The 21,296-nt window shown below is 36.3% G+C and overlaps 1 protein-coding gene across 3 annotated transcripts in view; it reads left to right on the forward strand.

Moving 5' to 3' along the window:
* The first annotated feature begins 854 nt into the window (after positions 1 to 854).
* The window catches only part of rapgef4b (Rap guanine nucleotide exchange factor 4b), a 71,476-nt gene continuing 51,034 nt past the window's right edge, over positions 855 to 21,296 (forward strand). For 2 of the 3 annotated variants that reach the window (XR_015492450.1, XM_087254776.1), the window contains exons 1-3: positions 1,105 to 1,230; positions 9,875 to 10,017; positions 12,618 to 12,706. Coding sequence is in view for 2 of the 3 variants with exons in the window: in XM_087254776.1 (XP_087110902.1) it covers positions 1,163 to 1,230; positions 9,875 to 10,017; positions 12,618 to 12,706 (300 nt within the window). In the remaining variant the exon portion in view is untranslated. 3 annotated transcript variants of the gene reach the window in all.

A 21,296-nucleotide genomic window follows, 5' to 3' on the forward strand; every position in this document is an offset into this window, starting at 1 on the left:
TGAATGGAATAATTTAAGGTTACAAAGAAATATTAATATTACAAAAAAAACTTAATGAACTTATTTGAGGTTAGATCTTTATAATAATATTACAAATAAAGAAAATACTTAATAATTGCAATTATTCGAGGTCAGATATTTACAGACTATTAATATTACAAAAATACTCAATGAATGAAATTATTTGAGGTTAGATATTAATATTGCAAAATAATAATTAATGAGTGAAATAGTTTGAAATTATAGGCAGTTATGTTAATATTACCAAAAAATAATGGATCCCTCTTTATATTAAGTGGCCTTCACTAATATGTACTTACACAGGAATTAATAGTTTGTTACAATGTACTTATTGTGTAAATACATGTATTTATTGTGTACTTATGCTTGATTAAATACCTGTATGTAATTGCATCTGTAACTAACTGTAATTACATTTTTAAATACACTGCTGACCATTCCCTACACCTTAACCCACCCTTAAACCTACCCATACCACCAAACCTGTCCATAACCCAACCTCTATCCCAACTCAAGAGCAACACAAGTGTTCTCAAATACATTATGAACATAGTAAGTACATTGTATTTATTTTTTATGTAAGTACATAGTAGTTAAGGACACTTAATATAAAGTGGGACCAAATAATGAATGAAATTATTTGAGATTAGACAATATTATAGCAAAACCAAAAAAACGTAATAACTGAAATGTAATGAGCTTAGAGAGATTAAGAAGGTAGAAAATGCTGTTTCTCTTGTACAGTACAGGCTGCTCCCTGTGTGTATTTCTGTCAGTGTGTGTCTCTTCTTAACCCCCGCTGGAAGACAGGACTCCTGACAGCGCTCCCCGGTGGAGATGCAGCATCCGCGGTGACACTGCAGCCTCAGCACCGCAGATCTCCCGCTGACACTACCCTATTTCTCCATCAAGTGGGATTTGATTTCATCGCTCGGTGCATGTGTAGAAACGCGTTACTGCACGCTGTCTGCTGTCGTGCGTGTGTGGACGTGGTGACGATGCGTCCACGCCGCGGCGATCCACGCAGAGGCGGGGAGAGGAGGGGGGTTGAGCCCTGCTGCTGCTGATGCTGATGAAGCGACCAAGTCGACGAGAACCGCGATCCGAGACGCACGATCCAGCACACCGCTTTTAGCCGAAGATGGTAGCGGTGCACGCCTCTGCGCACTCCGTGGCCTCTGCCGAGTGGATCATCTGCCTGGATAAGAGGTGAGAGACTCCCGGTCACATTAATGTCCGGAGGGGCTGCAACAAGGTGACAGGCGTTTAAAAAGCGTCAATTTCTAATGCACCACCTGCATCTTAGTGTGTTAGGCTTTTAGATTAATATGTTTACTGACTGGACATTATTATAGTCTAATTATTATATTTTAACTGTATTTCCTAGCCTAGATGATGTCTCCTTCTGCAATCAGGACAATGAATGGCATGCTTGTTCATGATAACTCGATTGCATTCATCAGCTATTCAATTTTGTGTGTAGTATTGTGTGTAATATAATATTTATATAATATTTATTGAAATCTGAATCTGTTAATGTGATCATTTAAAACGTAATTAATAATAATAATACATTGCGTTTAGAGTTTTTCCATTTTTATATAGCCAAACACTGATTTTTTTTATCAGCTATTAAGGTTTTGTGTGTAATATTTTATGGTCTTTTAACGAAATCTGACTCTCTTTGTGTTAATCTGACTATTTAAACTGTAATACTTTATGATAAACCAATGCTTTTAGAGTTTTTTTATTTTATACACAGCATAAATAGTGAACTTCTGGAAGCCTCCCAATTTTAACATGCTAATAAAATATCACTTTACCTTCAGGCAGCCCCTCCTAGCTCAGACAGGTTACCATGGCGATGGGAGGGAAAAGTGAGATCACCTTACTGGGTGTGATGATGGGGTTTTTTCGGAGGCTGATGTTTTAATGGACTCGAGCACATTGTCTATATACTGATCAATGCAAAGCTTCTTAAAAATTGTCCATGGTCTCATTTACATCCGACACCGGTATTGTGGAGATCGATAAAGGTGCAGCCACACACACACACACACACACACACAAAGAGGAAAAAAAGCAGACTGCACTGTTGGATGATACTCGGCTGCTTTGTGCTGTCCTGGCACTTTCAGCACATCGTGGCGTTGGGAATAGTCTGTACTGACTGTGAAACAGCTGATCTCAGACTGAGAGTTTCATATTGAAGAGCTGTGTGTTGGGGATTTTGATGCTTTATAGTGAGTATTCTGTTATGTGCTTGATAGTGAAAGGGTTGAGCATTGCTGAGATGATAAACTGACTCTGTTTTATGTTTCTTTGATATTTATATGTGCAAAATGATGAAGCCACCTGCCAGAATAATGACGCTGTACACTGTACTGATGCTGCAGAGTTCGTTTAATATTTCTATACAATTATAATATATACAACACTAGTGTTAACACACACACACACACACTGTAAAGTCCAGCAGTCAGCTGTATCAAATGAAATGAGTGTAGTTAACTCAAAATTGGCTGAAAGTTAATTCTACTCATTTGGAAAGAGTTTTGAACTCAGTGTTGAAGGTAATGAGTTAATTAACTGCCTCATTACTTCAACCTAAATCCAGTAAGTTCACAGTACTCATATTAAGTAGTTTTTTTTTAACTCAAATGGTTTGTAGCAATCGGTTTCCGCAAACGGTTTGAGTTGCCTTGTTTTATTGGGTTTTACTGTGCTCAAATTGCTTCATTTACTTAAAATAAATTTGCTTCATTAAATTCATTTATTTAAAGTTCACAGTGCTCATAAGGATAGTTTTTGAACTTGAATGGTTTTGTTGCAATCAGTTTTCTCAAATGGTTTGAATGACTTTTTTAGGTTTTACAGTGCAGGATTGATGGGATTTTTTGTGATTTTATTTTCAAAGAAGTATTTTATGGCCAGTAAGGCTGTATTTATTTGATCAGAAAAACTGTAACATTATGAACTATCATTAAAATTTAAGATAACATTTACTTTGTTATGTACCCGGTTGCTGCTATATATATATATATATATTTATATATATATATATATATATATTCCTTTATAAAGGAAATATTAATTTGATAAAAATAACAATGTTTCAAAAGATCTTGTTTTTATAGCAAAAGTCACTCCAGGGCATTTAAATAATGTGTAAGGATATTAAAAAGCCTTTATAGACATGGCTATTCCTTTTTGTACTAGTTTTAATGAATAGCCATGTCAATAAAGGCTATAAGTGCCTTTGACTGATGAATCTTTGATTCTGATAAATCTCTTACCCAAAGAGCACCGACAAGCTATTTAAGCAACTCTCAGCACTTTTTGATTTTGGATCTCATTTTTATTTAGTTTTTTTTTCTATTCGTCTATGAATCCTAAAAAAAAGTGAAAAAAAATTGATTAGCAATTATCTTAATATTAGAAATATATAATAATGTTTTTTTTAATTTTAAGTTTAAGTCCATTTTATAGCATATTGATACTGATTAATGATCATTCGCACAAAGGCTATAGATATATAAACACAGTCGACTCGCATTACGCTGAATGGGGAAAGTGCAATTCCCAGTATGGCCACCACAATGAAGGAAATCCTGCTTACTGGTCAAAATATACAATTATCAATCTTTAGCCATACTGTTTATTGGGGTAGGAGTCTGTACAGATCCACTTGTTTGTTATGGGAAGCCCTACCACTGCATGAATTGATTTTGACAGGAGAAAGGACATCACATCACATCACATCAGCTATGGTGCCCTTCTGGTGAAATCCTGTAGTCTTTGCTCCGGGTTCTGTCTTTTCCTTACAGTGTTTGTAATCAAACAACATACAGTTTATTAGTTCATCCATTCATTCCTTTTCCTTTAGCTTAGTCTCTGATTGATCAGGGGTCGCCACAGTGGAATGAACCAGCAACTATTCCAGCAAATGTTTTATGCAGTGAATACCCTTCCAGCTGAAACCCAGTATTGGGAAACACCCATAGACTCTCATTCACACATATATAATATGGCCAATTTAGTTTATAACCTATATTAATAATAATAATAATAATAATAATAATAATAATAATAATAATAATAATTAGTTTATTACATATAATAATAACAATAATGACAATATTATTAATAATAATAATAATATATTATTAATAATACTAATAATAATTAGTTTATCACCTATAATAATAATATTAATAATAATAATAATAATAGTAATAATAATAATAGTAATAATAATTAGTTCATCACATATAATAATAATAATAATAATAATAATAATAATAAGTTTATCACCTATAATAATAATAATATATTATTAATAATAATAATAATAATTAGTTCATCACCTATATTAATAATAATAATAAAAATGTGTTTATCACCTATAATAATAATATTAAGTATAATAATTAGTTTATTATATTAAAAATAATTAAAAATAATAATAATAATAATTAGTTTATCACCTACACCACATGTCTTTGAACTGTGTGGGAAACCTGGAGGAATCCCACACAAACACAGGAAGAACATGCAAACTCCACACAGAAATGCCGACTGCTCCACCTAGGCCTCAAATCAGCGGACTTCTTGCTGTGAGGCGACAGTGCTAACCACTGAGTCACCGTGCCATCACTTTATTAGTTAAATTATGATAAAAGTATGTATGTCAATTTTTTATGCAATCAGGATACATAAATCTTATATGTGAAGCCTAAATATTTTTGGAGCACAAACGGAGAGTGCTTTTTTCAAAAAAGACTCTTTGGAGAGCTGAAGAAAGCTTCACAATGAGCTGGAACTGAATGAGAAAAAAAAGAAACGTAGATGAAAAGAGAGAGAGAGAGAGAGAGAGAGAGAGAGAGGGGTTTGGCTTTGTGCTGGCGGCCGCTGTAATGCAGAGTCCATTCTGTGCCCAGCAGATATAAGCTGGTAATGTGTTTCCACTCCAGTGAATCTCAGCACAGTAAGTCAAAGGCACTCTCAACATCTCACGTCCTCAGAGCACACACGGACTGGTCCAGATCACAGAAGATCAGCCTGATGACAGCACAAGACATAATTATAGAACTATAGTTCATGTAATTTATGCTCATTTCTCTCTCAATGATGCACTGAATGCATAGAGTCTTTGGGTTTTATGTATACAGTTGAAGTCAAATTTATTAGTCGCCTGTGAATTTTTTTTTTCCTATATTTTTTTAAAGATTTGCTAAACTTGGAACGTTTTACAGCAAGGAAATCTTCACAGTATTTCCTATCATATTTTTTTCTTCTGGAGAAAGTCTAATTTGTTTTATTTCATCAAGAATAAAAGTATTTTTAATTTTTTGTTAAACTATTTTAAGGTCAATAATATTAGCCTTTTAAGCAATATTGTTTTTCGATTGTCTACAGAACAATCATTATACAATAACTTGCCTAATTAACTGTGGTGTAAATTAACTACATGTAATTACAAATATGCAAATTACAGTAATTGAGTAGTTTTTCTCAGGAATTGTACTTTCCTAAGTAGTTTTATAAATGTGTTTTTTTACTTTCCCTTGAGTACATGTTTAGTGCAGTATTGGTACTTTTACTCCACTATTTTCCTTCAACCTGGAGTCACGACTTTATTTCTTTCTTGTCCATGGGGATTGGAGAAAAAATCCTGTGATTCCTGTCCAATCAATTCGCACATAAAGAAAATCGCATGATACAGCATCAACACATGGATGCTTTATAGATGCAGCAAACCTTTTGGAAGCATTAAAAATGACCAAGAAGATGTTCAAAATATTTACATATATAATATATTGATGAGAAAATAGATGTCGAAAAAAAAGGATGTTGACTGTATGATGACTGAAATCAGCAAACAGCCTTAAACGCCATGACCGGAATTTAAGTTACTTTAATTAAGAAAAAGAAAAAATTACAAAAATAACTTAGATATAGCTGAGCTACTTTTGCCATGTAGCTTTTAGCTTAGCTTGCTACATTTCCCAGGAGGTAGCTTTTAGTGTAGTTAAGCTTCATTTTAAGTTGAGTTGCTAATAGCTTAGCTCACTACATTTTTCAAGTAGCTTTGCCCAACACTATTCACATTATATAAAGAAAAGTGCTACATACAGTAAAAGATAATCGGCTTGCTGAAATTCTTTCATGTTTGTTGCAGTTGTAAGGTCAGTACAGAGTAGTTCATTGGGAATCTTTTGTGGAACTCATTAGCAGGATTAGTTTCGCATGAAGTCTGTGCCACTGCCCTCAGTTTGAAAAATATCTTTGAAGTCTTAATTTCTCCATGTTGTAATCTCCATAGCAACAGGGCATTTCTGTATAAAAGGAATCTAAATTACAACAGCAACCTGACATCATTAAGAAAGGCAATTTATTCACAAGTGCACACACACACACACACACACACACACACACACACACATATACATGTCACTTAATGAGCTGAGAAGTGAGAGCTTGCGTATGTTTATGCAAAATTAGAAGTGGATCTTAATTCATTCATTCATTCATTTTCCTTCTACTTAGTCTTTATTTCAGAGGTCGCCACAGTGGAATGAACCTCCAACTATTCCTGCATTTGTTGTACAGAGCTGATGCCCTTCCAGCCGCAACCCAGTACTGTCCATTTCACCTATGGCGCATTTCTTTGGACTGTGCACCCGGAGGAAACCCACACCAGCATGACGAGAACATGCAAACTCCACACAAAAATGCCAACTGGCCTAACTAGTGACCTTCTTGCTGTGAGGCGACAGTGCTAACCACTGAGCCACCGTGCTGCCCATGTTGATCTTTATGTAGTATCTCAATCTCTCATACGCCATTAGAGAAAAATGAAGCGGCCTCCTACTGAACAAATCATTTGACGATTATGAACTTTTAATTGCACGTTCAGCCACACACTATAAGAGCACTAATAAAGAATGTTGTTACGTGTGTAGTATGAATATACAGCAATCCAGACTTTTTACATTTGTCATGCTGTCATTATGGTGTTACCTACTGAGTGAGCTGCATTATATTCCTGTCACAAATCCTCTCCCACTGCCTCCAGGGACTGTAAAATGTCAATCACACTTCAGAGTCTCGCTGGAGGTATAGTAGGACATCTGGGGGTTTACTTTTTGCCTGTCAAATCAGACATCTTACTTGCGAAGTCCTTGCTTTGATTATTGTAAATAGTCACGACATTGGTGCGTGTGTGAAAATAGACACTTTTTTTGTTGTTTATTAAGTAGTTTAGCCTGTAGATTGTGTTTTCATGGGTAGTTTCTGGCTCTTCATTTATTTTTGTTATTGATATTATTTTTGGCAGAGTTAGGCATAGGTTTACATCTTAGCTTTTCTTACCCCTACCTAGCGATTTATTTATTTATTTATCTATTTTTTTGGTTCTGGATGGGATCCCACCTGATGTATTGAAAAATAATACGCTTGATGTCGACTCCCCCTTTGACTGATTGGCTAGAGGAGCAGCTGTTGTAACGGAGGCCAGCCAAGTAGGTGCTGTGCAGGTAAACCTCACTCCTCTGACCTCTAAAGGTGCTCTAGCGACAGACGCTAGAGACCATGGTCTTTAGCCTCCTTGTTAGAGCAACCGACTCCCATGCGGAAGGTGACGAAGATTATTTTATTCTTTATAATGCAATGAAGATGTCTACCTATATAACCACCTAGAGATGCTTAGACATGTATTTTGAGGAAAAAGGGAAACAACTGGTGGTGTATTTTGAGAAGAAAGTTGACAATTGGTGGTGTGTGTAGAATGGGTGTCCTGTTGAAGAATGTGTAAGGTCATTATTGTTTGGAGCATATGAAGTTATAATTGTGAGAGGTTTTCAGGAGAATGAGTGACATATGATGACATTAATGTACCATCATGCCAGTGTATGTAAACACTCGGACAAGATTGAATCTATGGAGAGAGAACTCTGGTGTGAAAACAGGTGTTTGCATGGTAGAGCACAGGGCCCAGAATAACATGAGCACCTAAAGATATACTAAACCCCTCAGTAAACAGAAAACATGCTAAAACGGTCAGAGTTACAATGAGAGAGGTGGGGAGAGAAAATCAGTATTAATTTTGTGAAGAACATAGACACTTGGGATTTGTCCTGGGGAGAGACTGAGATGGGTCTGCTTCAAACAAAGCGTCTCGGCTTTGTTGGAAAATATTCCAATAAAGTATATTCTTCTGATATTCATAACCTTCAGAATGAGTTTGATTCATTAAGAGAAAAGCCGAAAACCACAACAAAGGTTGCCGCTTCGATCCCAGCCCGAAGAGCATTGGGTGGTGTAGGACCGGTGGGGTTAAATTAGTGCTGTGACCCTGATGGGAGTGAGGTTTAGGGGGTGAGTGTAACGGAGGCCAGCCAAGTAGGTGCTGTGCAGGTAAACCTCACTCCTCTGACCTCTAACGGTGCTTTAGCAACAGACGCTAGAGGCCATGGTCTTTAGCCTCCTTGTTAGAGCAACCGACTCCCATGTGAAAGGTTGCCAGTTCGATCCCAGCCCGGAGAGGGTTGGGTGGTGTAGGACTGGCAGCGTTACACTTTCAATCTGAAGAAGTTGACAAATGATGACTCTGCAGTCCTTTGTTCAGTTTTCCCGCCATATATTAGTGCTTATCAGTTCCACCTTTGTTTCCAACACTCTACATTTTTGTACATTTTTGTCTCGAATTTCATCTTTAAACATTTCTTTAAAAAAATGACTGAGTCTTACATAATTGCTGAATCAGTGTTTCAAAACAATATCTCAACAAAAATATTACATTTAACTGAGCAAAGCCATTTATTATCAACAAGTCATGACTTTGAATTAAAAAAATAAATAAACTCACCGGCCACTTTATTAGGTACACCTTACTAGAACCAGGTTAGACTCCCTTTTGCTTTCCGAAATAATCATTCGTGGCATAGATTCAATAAATTACTGGAAATATTCCTCAAAGATTTTGCTCCATATTGACATGATAGCACCACGCAGTTGCTGCAGATTTGTCGGCTGCATATCCGTGATGCGAATCTCCCGTTCCACCACATTCCAAAGGTGCTCTATTGGATTGAGTGCTGGTGACTGTGTGGGCCATTTGAGTACAGTGAACTCATTGTCATGTTTAAGAAGCCAGTCTGAGATGATTTACGCTAAATGACATGGCGCGTTATCCTGCTGGAAGTCATCAGAAGATGAGTACACTGTGGTCATAAAGGGATGGACATGGTCAGCCACAATACTCAGGTGGGCTGTGGTTTTGACACAATGCTCAGTTGGTACTAATAGGCCCAAAGTGTGCCAAGGAAATATCCCCCACACCATTACACCACCAGTAGCAGCCAAGTAGGCACCAACAACCATGCCAAATTCAAAGTCACTTAAATCACCTTTGTTTCACATTCTGATGCTCCTTTTGAACTGCAGCATTCATCTTGACAAGCTCTACATGCCTAAATGCATATTGAGTTGCTGCCATGTGAATAGAAATTAGCGTTAAGTTAGCAGTTAGACAGGTGTACCTTATAAAGTGGCCGGTTAGTATATCTATATTAAGAGAGGGATATTTTGGCCTGGCCAGAGACATGTTTAAATACATCTTTGTTACTTTCACAAACTAAATTACAATCCTGCAAAAAACAACGAAAAACTAAATCCCTGATCCCATTTAGACACATTCCTCATCCTACACGGGACACAACTGTGCTTGTCCTGGGTTTGTTTCCTCAGCAGTCTCACGGTCACATGCATCTCTGCAATGTCCTGATTGTCTTGTAGGTCAGTTTGGTAGTGTCTAGACTGTAACGTGTCTTTGTCTCGCTGTGGGTTTTAGGCCAGCTGAACGCTCGGGAGAAGACGTGGACATCATTCTGGCTCGGCTGAAGGGTGTGAAGGCCTTCGAGAAGTTTCATCCTAACCTGCTGCAGCAGATCTGCATGTGTGGCTTTTATGAGTACCTAGAGAAAGGCATCACCTGTAAGTACCACATTTATTGTTGTGATTTTATCATCTCGATGCTGGATTTGATGGCATTTTTTGTTTTGTTTTTAAGATTAGTTGGGAAATTTGTCTTTATGCAGCTAAAGTGAACCTTTTTTTAAGTGTGTGATGATTTTTGTGTGTATGCTACTGTTTAAAATATTTTTTAAACAAACTAATACTTTTATTTTGCATGCATGCATTAGAGTGATTAAAATTAACAAAAAAATGTATAATGTTAATATTTGTTTCTATTTTACATATGTTTTTCTATTTATTGAATAAGCTTAAAGAAAAAGAAATGTCACAATTTCAACAAAACTTGATTATTACCTTGTTGTAATTTTGATAATAAAAATAATAATAAATGTTTTAATATCAAATATGACACCGAAGACTGACGTAGCTGAAAACCCAGCTTTGTCATCACAGTATACATTACATTTATTTTTAAAATGGAGAGAAAAAGTTCAACACTTTTTAAGCATAATATTTTAATAGCTATCTAAGAACTAATTTTTTTGTCTTTACCTTGTTGACAGTACATGATATTTGTTTTGTTGCAAGATATTCAGCTTAAAGTGCAATTTAAAAGGCTTAACAGTGTTATTATGTTAAGCAAGTTTACAGTAGTTTGTTCTGTAGCCAATCAAAAGATATTCATAAAGAAGTTAATAATATTGACCTTAAAAATTATTTACAAATAAACATAGTTTATTTAAGCAAGTCTAACCGTACGTTCACAACGAAAGCGGCGAGAGCATCCAAGGTCGCTCTGGCCGCCCTGGCGACAACGCTCTCTGCCTTCAGCTCCTGCGGCTAGAGCGTCAAAATTCGCTACATTGATCTCATATTTAAAGGAGCCGTTGCAGCATATCAGTTACATTCCTGCATAAAACATGTTTCTAGCGTGAAAATGTTGCACACTTCTTAACAAATTCATACAACAATGGAAGATCAAGTTGCGTGCATTGTGGCTTTGCTCTATTTATCCAATATGTGTCCATATGTCTGAAATATCCTGAAGCAGCAGTACTGTTTTGTACTGTCACATCGCGTGAGATTCACGCTTTTTTAAGATAAATTTATATAACATTAATGAACATCAGTAACTCGCCCGTAACTTATTTAATGTATGTTCCTGTAGGAAAGAATAGTAAATAATTGGAAATCTGGCAACCGCAATATTTAAACCCTTGGGAACAACTGTGGTCGGAACCAAAGTTCACAGGTCTGTGTTCTCTGAACTGCTATCAAGCGATGGACGTCTTCATTCTGATTGCTTGCCGCCGAACCGCGTCATAGCTCATTACCATAAAGTTGACTTCATTTCAACTCTCCTCGACGCTAACGCTGGCGTTAACGCTAACGCCCATAGGCGTTCTGGTCTAAAAAGGGATGCGTGTTGGGGCGCATTGCTGGCGCGTTGCTATTTTGAGAAACTATAATAGATTTTTCAATAGACCAGAACAAAGCCAGTTTTTCGTCCAGCGCAGAGTGCGTTAGTTGTGCGCCTCGCTTAAACACTGCTTAATATATATCTACAAATATCTTTACATATGAAAAAGAATTAAAATATTAAGGATATATATATAGGATATAATAAGAATATATATTGGATATAAATATAAAGTATTAAAATATTACAAAACATATTATTTTGTATCCTACATAAATATAAAAACCACTGCCTTCATGACTTCTTCTTCATCTCGGGAGGCTTTCTTAGTTCATTCATTACAATTTGCATTTGTATAATGTTATTATTATTAGCAGTATTATTTATTATATGCATACTTATATGTGTTTTATTAAAAACAAGCTTAGATTTGTCCACCTGTCAGGTCTTAGACCATATGGGGCATAACATGTGTATTTGGATGTAACTCAAAATTTGTATTTTTGACCACACTTCGTTATTATTGTTCATTTATTCTTTGCTGGAAATTAGAACTGAATTTAGAAATGGTTTTGAAACAAATATTTGCGCTTAACAAACAAAATTAATTATTTATAGGCTAATTGATGTCTGTGCATACAAGGTTTCCCTATCCATGAGAGCAAAAGTGAAAGGTAATAATTTATCTCTCATTCTCGCGCTGTAGATGCTCTGTTTAAATGTTTTCTTGCTAGTAAAATGCTCAGTTTTTCCACTTACACTTACTTTACGTCATGTAAATAGCAAATGTGCTATGACGCGATGCAACTGACTCTTAAAGGGAATCGGAGATGAGACTCTGGTTGGTTTATTTTTAAAACACATCTAAAACTCATTAATAAAGTAAGCTCAACCCTGTTAGACCATGCGCCACGGCGCAAAGCGGATTTTTCCATCCTTATTTTAGCAAAAGTGTAATTCTGACATGCCCTGAATGCGTTTGCGCCCTGCGATTTGCACTTTACACATAGACCATCAAAATAGAGCCCTTATTGTTAAGCATTTTGCCTTGAATATGTGCCAAAGCTTGAATCTGCCCTATAATCCGACAATAAGTACCACATGTCAAGTTAATTAAAAAAAAGTACTGTTTCCGAATTCAAAGTTCCTCTGTGATTTGCAGAACGGTGTTTATATACTGTGTTTGTTTGCCTTGCAGTGTATCGACAGGGTGACATCGGCACCAGCTGGTACGCCGTTCTGTCTGGATCTCTGGACGTCAAAGTGTCTGAAACAGCCAACCATCAGGTAAATACGACCTCGACTACAATCATCTAAAGCCTCAATCTGCTGGGAGTCTTCCGGGATCAGTCATGCTTTAGCCTTGCAGATGTCATTTACATTCATCGGCGCTTGAGTAAGTGGTGCAGCGAGTGGGTGGACGCTTCACGACCGGCCTTGTTAATAGTCTGATATATGAGGACGTCGGGGCTGTGCTGCTGGGGATGGAAGCATCTTTCTGTGAATCCACCGGGAATACAATGAGTCACACTGTCAGATGTGTTTACTGGCCCTAAAGCACGCAGCACACTGTTAAGAGAAGGACACTCCAGAAACATACAGCTTTTACCATCTTTATAGACATGGACAGTTGACGTCAAAATGATTAGCACTCCTGTGAAAATATTTCCCAAGGACAGAAGATTTTTTGTAACATCTTTTAAGCATAATCAATATTATAACTAATTTCTAATAACTTGTTATTATTGCCATGGTAGATGAAATGGTCATACTATTTTTCTACCCTTTTTTGAAGATACTAGTGTTCAATTTACAGACCTAATTTACAGCTCTATTTTGACAGTCCATGCGCAAAGCGCAAAAGGCAGTGCACAAATGCTTTCAGGGCGTGTCAGGACGCGTTTTTGCTCATTTAAGGAGGGGAAATCTGCCTTGCGCTTTGGCGCATGGTCTAAAAGGGTTGAGTTTATTTTCTTAATGAGTTATGGGTGTGTTTTAAGAATAAACCAATTAGAGTCTCATCTCCCATTCCCTTTAAGAGTCAGCTGCGTCGCGCCAAGAGCGCATTCGCTATTTACAGGACGCAAAGTATGTCTAAGTGGAAAAAACGAGCATTTCACAAGCAAACAGTTAACAGTTAACAGCTTTTTAACAGAAAACTGTTAAACAGAGCATCTACTGCGTGAGAATGAGAGATAATGGATCACTTTCACTTTCGCTCCTGGATAGGGAAACCTTTATGCACAGACATCAGTTAGTCTATAAATAAATACTTTTGTTTGTTAAGCGCAAATATTCGTTTAAAAACTGTTTCTAAATTCAGTTTTAATTTCCAGCAAACGAATAAATGAATAATAATAGCAAAATGTGCTCAAAAACCTGAGTTATATCCTAAAACACATGCTGTGCCCCATATGGTCTAAAACCAGACAGGTGGGCAAATCTAAGCTTGTTTTTAATAAAACAAATATACATATGGATATAATAAATAATACTGCTAATAATAATAACATTATACAAAAGCAAATTGTCATGAATGAACTGAAAAAGCCTCCCGATATGAAGAAGACATAAATGATTTTTCATATTTATGTAGGCTAGAAAATAATGTTTTGTAATATTTTAATCCTTCATATTTATATCCTATATCTATTCTTATTATATCCTATATATATCCTTAATATTTTACATTTTTTCATATGTAAAGATATTTGCCTATTGCTCTCTTGTGTGTATTAAGCAGTGCGTAAGCGAGGCGCAACTCTGCGCCGGAGTTTAGACCGGGTTAGTTTTGGTCTAATGAAAAATCTATTATAGTTTCTCAAAATAGCAACGCGCCAGCGGTCCGCCTCAGAACTCCTTCCTTTTTAGACCAGAACGCCTATAGGCGCAAAAATGAGCGCTAATGCATTTGCTATTTAAACAGCGTAGCGCAACGCCTCAAAACGACTCTTGCGCCAAGCTTAAACTACCAAAAGACTACTGCGTCACGCCTTGCGCCACACTGTGCCGGGTGTATGATAGGGCCCATTGTGTTGGGCAAGTGTAGATAATTAGGCAAGGTATTTGTACAACAGTGGTTGTTGTGTAGATAATTGTAGACAACAGTCAGTGCTTCACATAGAGATCTGATCTGATCATTATCCAGTCTGTCAGGAATAACATGAAGAAACAGAGACAAACTCAATTCAGAAGAACTTTGGCGACATCTTGAAGATGCTTTAAAAAAACATACCTGAAAAGCTACCTGAAAAACTATGAGCAAGTGTACCAAGGGTTTAATGGAAAGTGTGGTCATACCAAATGCTGAATTAATTTAGTCTGAGGTGCCCAAATGAAGGGCCAAAACTATATCATTTAGACCAGTGGTTCTCAAAGTGGGGGTCGGGACCCCTTAAGGGGTCGCGGAACAATGAAGGGGGGTCGCCTGGTGATTTCCAAAAATCTACTTATTATTATTAGGCCATAAGAATGACCATATTTTATCCATAACCAACTGAAGAGAAAAAAACAGTCGTTTATTGTTACTATAGTAGCTTATTTACTAGTTCTATTGGATTGCGACCCCTGGGGTAAATACATTATATTAAAGACAGCAATAGCATCAGATGCAGCAGATTGATTTTATAACACCAGGTTACACTTTCTGGCCCGTTTACAGCACTGACATTCATTAAAAAAATTAAACGAAGAATAGACTTTGGTATATTTGTGTGTGTGTGTGTGTGTGTGCCATTGCATGCAAGTTTTTTATATTTATAACCACCTCAGAGGATATTGGGGGTCGCGAGTCACTGGCATTGTTATTTTAGTGGTCGCGTGTTGAAAAGTTTGGGAACCCCTCATTTAGACCCATGGGCCAAAGATAAATAAACCAAACTATATTACATTAAAGTTGTCATAGTTATCTAACTTATCTTATAATATTTAAAAAACAAATTGCCAAGGTATGGATTCGCAACCCACTTCTCAACAAATCACGTGAATCCAGCATGACTCTGCAAGAAGATCAATTGATGGAGATCGCAAATGCCTTTTAGGGGCCGTTCGCATATCGAGTTTGCACAAGGTTGTTGTTTCCAATGGAGGTGCGCGAATTGCGCATAACGTGCTTGCGCCATGGAAACCCAGGCTGCGAGTCACGTGATAAGAATTGACCAACCAGCTTCAGCTTGTAAAGAATATTCACAGTTTGGGAACAACTGTTATACAATAACTTGCCTAATTACCCTAACCCACCTAGTTAACCTAATTAACCTAGTTAAGACTTTAAATGTCACATTAAGCTGTATAGAAGTGTCTTGATCTTATCTTGTCAAATATTATTTACTGTCATCATGGCGAAGATAAAATAAATCAGTTATTAGAGATGAGTTATTAAAACTAGTATGCTTAGAAATGTTGAAAACTCTTCTCTTTGTTAAACAGAAATAAACAGATAAATAAACAGAGGGGCTAATAATTTAGGGGGTTTAATAGTTCTGATTTCAACCATATGGTTGAAGTATATATGTATTTTTATAGTGTATATATATATATATATATATATATATATATATATATATATATATATATATATATATATATATATATATATACTATAAAAATATATATAGTTCTCAACTAGAACTATTTATATTATTTATTACATTTATAACTATAAATAAAAAAAAATATTTTCCATTAATTGCATTTCATTAACAACTACCCCTACCGTCACAGAAATGTAAAAACAGATCTGGATCTAAAATCTTCTTTATTAGTATAGCTGATTAACCATGTAGATGGAGTATAACAGCCTTCCGTGCCTACTGGCCCATATCCATCAGTTGATTACCACTGATAACGCCCATTCAATCGAGTAACATTCAAAGCGGGTGACAATAATATATGCAACTGTAATAAGCCGACAGAAAGCACGTTGATGTATTTACATGCCAAATCTGTGTATCCCAAATGGCAAAAATCTAGCTTGGATATGTTTGTGCACTTTGACATTTGGCTGACAAACTTCAAGTTTCCACCAGTTGGCGCTGCAAACCAAGGATACATTCAATTTGCAGATGAATTTGACAACGTAAAAAGTGTATAGTCTACGGACAGAAGACGTATAGACAGAAGGTCAACAATCACCTCATTTGGTTCTGTTTCCCCTCAGGAATTTTTGTCAAATGAAATGAAAACAAAAACAAGACCTCCACTAATTTTCCAGAGCCACCTTTAAATAATAGTTTCCCTTCTGAGCCTCTTTCTAAAGCACCGTGGCATTAATATGTAAAACATTCTGGTTCATACTTGCTAGATTACACACACAATCGTGCACACAACTGACACAAGGCGTCATGTTATGCTTCTTTTTCACACTTCTCATGATGCCCTCCAGCGATGAATGTCCTGCCTGAGTGTGTGTGTGTGTGTGTGTGTGTGTGTGTGTGTGTGTGTGTGGGTGTGTGTGTGTGGGTGTGTGGGTGTGTGTGTGCGTGCGTGCGTGCGTGCGTGCGTTCGTGCGTGTGTGTGTGTGTGTGTGTGTGTGTGTGTGTGTGCGTGTGTGTGTGTGTGTGTGTGTGTGTGTCGGGTGGTTTCTTTTTTATAACTTTAATTTTTATTGATTTTTTAGTAGGTCACAATTGATTACAATCAAATGCAATTTTACAAATAGTAGAAAAGGCTAATTTGAGTCAGATATGACAAGCCATTTCAATAACAAGCAAATAACTAGAACAAAAAAAAAAAAAAACAACAACAACAAAACAATAATAGATAAATAAATAAAATAAGATAGAAACAGAGCCTGTGTTGAGAATACTGTAGAAAAATAAATAAGTAAATAAAAAAATAAAAAACATGGTTTATACAAAAAGGAAGGCAATTGGGTACATAAGAATAGGCACAGTTGACTTATATGTCTGAAACTTAAGCGAGTACAGTCTGAGAGCCAGTCCCTAATGATTTGTCAATGTAAATTATCCATTTTTGCCATCTTTTGGCATACAAGTCCACCTTCAAACGTAACACACCAGTCATATGTTCCAATGTCCTTATTTCCTGAATTACATCAAGCCATTGTTGTTGTTTAGGTGAATCAGGCTTATACCAGCTTCTGGTTATGGTTTTCCTGGCTGCTGTAAGGAGTATTTTTACCAGGTATCGATCCTCCTGAAGTGTAACCAGTGAAATATGACCCAAGTACAGGACAATGCATGTAAATGGAATCTCATACCCAAGCACCTTTGTTAAGGTTAAGTGCACATCATTCCAAAATGGCTTCAGTTTTTCGCATCCCCAAAAAATGTGTGTATGGTGTGCTTCTAAGCAGCCACATTTTCTCCAACATTGCTGGGGTGTAGAAGAAGCTTTACTGCTGATTTTAGGTGTTATAAAGAATCGTACCAAATTCTTCCAATTGAATACCCTCAGTTGTTGTGAGCTTGTGGAGGAATGTTGAATTTCGCACATATCTAACCATACCTCTGGTAGAATTTCTACATTCAATTCTTTTTCCCACCTTGATTTAAGGTATAATGTTGAGTTGGTCTTACTTTCCATAATACTTACGTAAAAACTAGAGATTATTTTTGCACATTTACTATCTGATTTGTAAGCATTCATCATAATCTTTACAACTGGACTAATTTCGTGTGACGTTTCCATTTTTATTTCTCTGTAAAAATAATCTCTGAATTGTATAAACCTAAATAAGTCCCGATTAGTAAGAGAAAGTTTTTCTTTGAGTGTTTGGAAAGTCTGTAATTCCTTGTTTTCCAATACTGTACATATTGCACTAATGCCTTTTGTTGCCCATTGCTTAAATGTGGCGTCGCTTTCACCTGGTTTAAATTGAGTGTCAAAGGCTATCCATCGAAGAACTTTTTGGTCTTTGCTTAATTTAAATTGTCTAGCAAACTCAAACCAAAACTCCACTGCTCCAGAAGTTATTGAATCCAATTGACTTTTGACTACCGAAGGGATTTCTTTTTCTCCAAGAATTGACTGAATCTGATAACCCACCGTATATGTCTCAATTTCTTTCCATCTGGCAAAATAATTGTTGTTACACCAAAGAAAAAGTGGACGGAACTGAGCTGCGTAAAAATAATCTTTGAGATTCGGCAGGGCCATTCCTCCTTTTTGCTTGGACAACTGGAGTGTTGTGTATCTTATTCTAGGCTTCTTTCCATCCCAAATAAACCTGGAAATAAGTTTGTTCCAGATTGTAAACTGATGTTTAGGTATCTCTACTGGCAGGGCTTGAAATAGGTATAGTAATCTAGGTAATATGTTTGTTTTGATGACGTTTATCTTACTAGCAAAATCCAATGGGTAGGTAGACCACCGTTCCATATCGCTTTTAATACTCTGGTTAATCACATTATAGTTTGCACCGTACAGACTACTCAGGTTTTTTGTAATAATCACCCCTAAATATTTTATTTCTTTCATGTCCCATTTTAATTTATATCTATGTCTGATTTCCTCAGTAGGTTTGTAATTAAATGACAAAAGTTGTGTCTTCGCAATATTTAGTTTGTACCCAGCAAAGAAGTTAAATTCGTCGAGGAACTCCATCAGTACAGGGAGGGAAGCCTCAGGATCTGTTAAATGGATCAAGACATCGTCTGCAAATAAACTAATTAAATGATCTTTATGTCCTATTGTAATGCCTTGTATTTGTTCATGTTGACGGATTGCCTGGGCCAGGGGTTCAATATAAACAGCAAATAATGTGGGACTAAGGCAACAGCCCTGTCTAGTTCCTCTTTGTAAACTAAACGATGGAGATAATGACCCATTAATTTTTATTTTGGCTGTAGGTTGTTGGTAAAGAGATCTAATTATATTTACAAAATGTTTATTGAAGCCGAATCTAACCAAAGTTTGGTAAAGAAATTCCCAGTTGACCCGATCAAAGGCCTTTTCGGCATCCAGACTTAGTAATACTGCTGTCTTATTTTCCCTTTCTATTTTATCTATAAGATGCAGCGTCCTCCTAATATTATCATGTGTTTGACGGCTTTTTATGAATCCTGTCTGATCCTCGTCAATTAATTCAGGAAGGATAGTCTCTAATCTTTTGGCTATAATTGATGTATATATCTTATAATCTATATTAAGAATTGAAATGGGCCTATAATTGCAGCTAAATTCCCTGTCCTTACCCTCCTTTGGGAGTACTGAGATGATAGCCTCGTTCCATGAAGGTGGAAGTTTACATTCTGTTTTAATCCAGTTAAATGTTTTTAACAGAAGTGGGGCTAGTATTTCTTTAAAAGTTTTATACCACTCGGCTGGAAAGCCGTCGCTACCTGGTGTTTTAGATGTTTTTAGTCTCCCAATCGCATTATTTATCTCTTCTAGTGTGAAATCTGCTGTAATGAAATCATTTTGTATTTTGCCTATACTTGGTAAATCTAGTTCATTAAGAAAATTTCTTGTCGCTTCCATTTTAGAGTTAGAAGCATCCGTATACAGTTGTTTATAATAATTTAGAAAAATGTCCTCTATTTTCTGTGGATGATAAACTAAATTATTTGTTTGTGGGTCTCGTATTCTATGAATAGTGCTATCAACTTCTTGTTTACGTAAGCGTCGGGCAAGCAATTTTGCTGCTTTAGGGCCGGATTCGTAGTATGTCTGCTTATAGAATCGAGCTTTCTTCTCAACATCTTGTTCCAACAGGCTGTTAATCTGTTTCCTTATTTGCTGCATACGTGATAGTAGGTTTGGGTCCCTGTTTATTTTGTGTTGTTGCTCCACATTTAATAAGTCTGATGTTAGGGTATTGTACTCCATAATTCTCTTTTTTTTATTTTGCGCTGATAGTGCAATCAAATTCCCACGCATCACAGCCTTCAATGAGTCCCATACTATGGATGGGTCTACCTCTCCATTATCATTTATCCTAATATATTCTTTTATATTTAATTTTATCTGTTCTGTATTTGCTTTGTTATTTAACAAGCCCACATTCAACCTCCAACCTGTCTTTCTCTTCCTTCCTTCTATTTGAACTGTCAGGTACAAAGCGCTGTGGTCAGAGACCTCAGCTACTCCAATGCTACAATCTTTCACCCTATAACAGTCATTTTTTGGCATAAAAAAATAATCAATCCTAGAGTATGTACGGTGGGGAGCTGAGTAATGAGTGTAGTTTTTGAGAGTTGGATTAATATGTCGCCAGACATCGCAGTATCCTATGTCATCCCAGGCTGTGTTAATTAATTTTGATATTTTGCTCCCATTTCTTTTGCTATTAGTTGTGTCTAAATGGTGGTTTAGTACCACATTGAAATCTCCACCACATATACAAATACCCTCTGCTTCCAGTACAATTACATCCATTAATGATTTGAAGAACAGTTTACTAGTATCGGGTGGAGCATACACATTTACTAAAGTTATTAACTCCTCTTCAATTTTACCCTTAACAATAAGATATCTCCCATCCTTTTCTTTTATTTCCTTATATAATTCGAATTTAAATTTATTAGCAACAAGAATAGCAATTCCCCTTCTATGTGAATGCTCATATGAATTGTAATAAGTATTTTTAAAGCCAAATCTCTTTAATTTCTCATGCTCTTGTTGAGAGAGATGAGTTTCTTGCATAAAAATAATATCTGCTTTCTCTTTTTTAAATTTTGTCAATACCTTTGACCTTTTAATTGGGTTACCCAAACCGTTCACGTTTAAAGACATTAGCTTAACCTCAGTAGACTGTACCATCATCAAAATGAGTCATTCTTACACCACTATGTTTCCACAGGCAAACCTTAAATAAAATAAACTGTAACACAGAAACAAGCCAATAACTGCTTAGAACAAGCATTATAACAGAAAAGAATAAAGACTTCCAAAGTCTGAAGAGCGTTCTCACGTT

Source organism: Danio rerio, chromosome 6 (genome assembly GCF_052040795.2).
Source record: "Danio rerio strain M-AB ecotype USA chromosome 6, GRCz13ab, whole genome shotgun sequence".
Taxonomy (NCBI): Eukaryota; Metazoa; Chordata; class Actinopteri; order Cypriniformes; family Danionidae; genus Danio; species Danio rerio.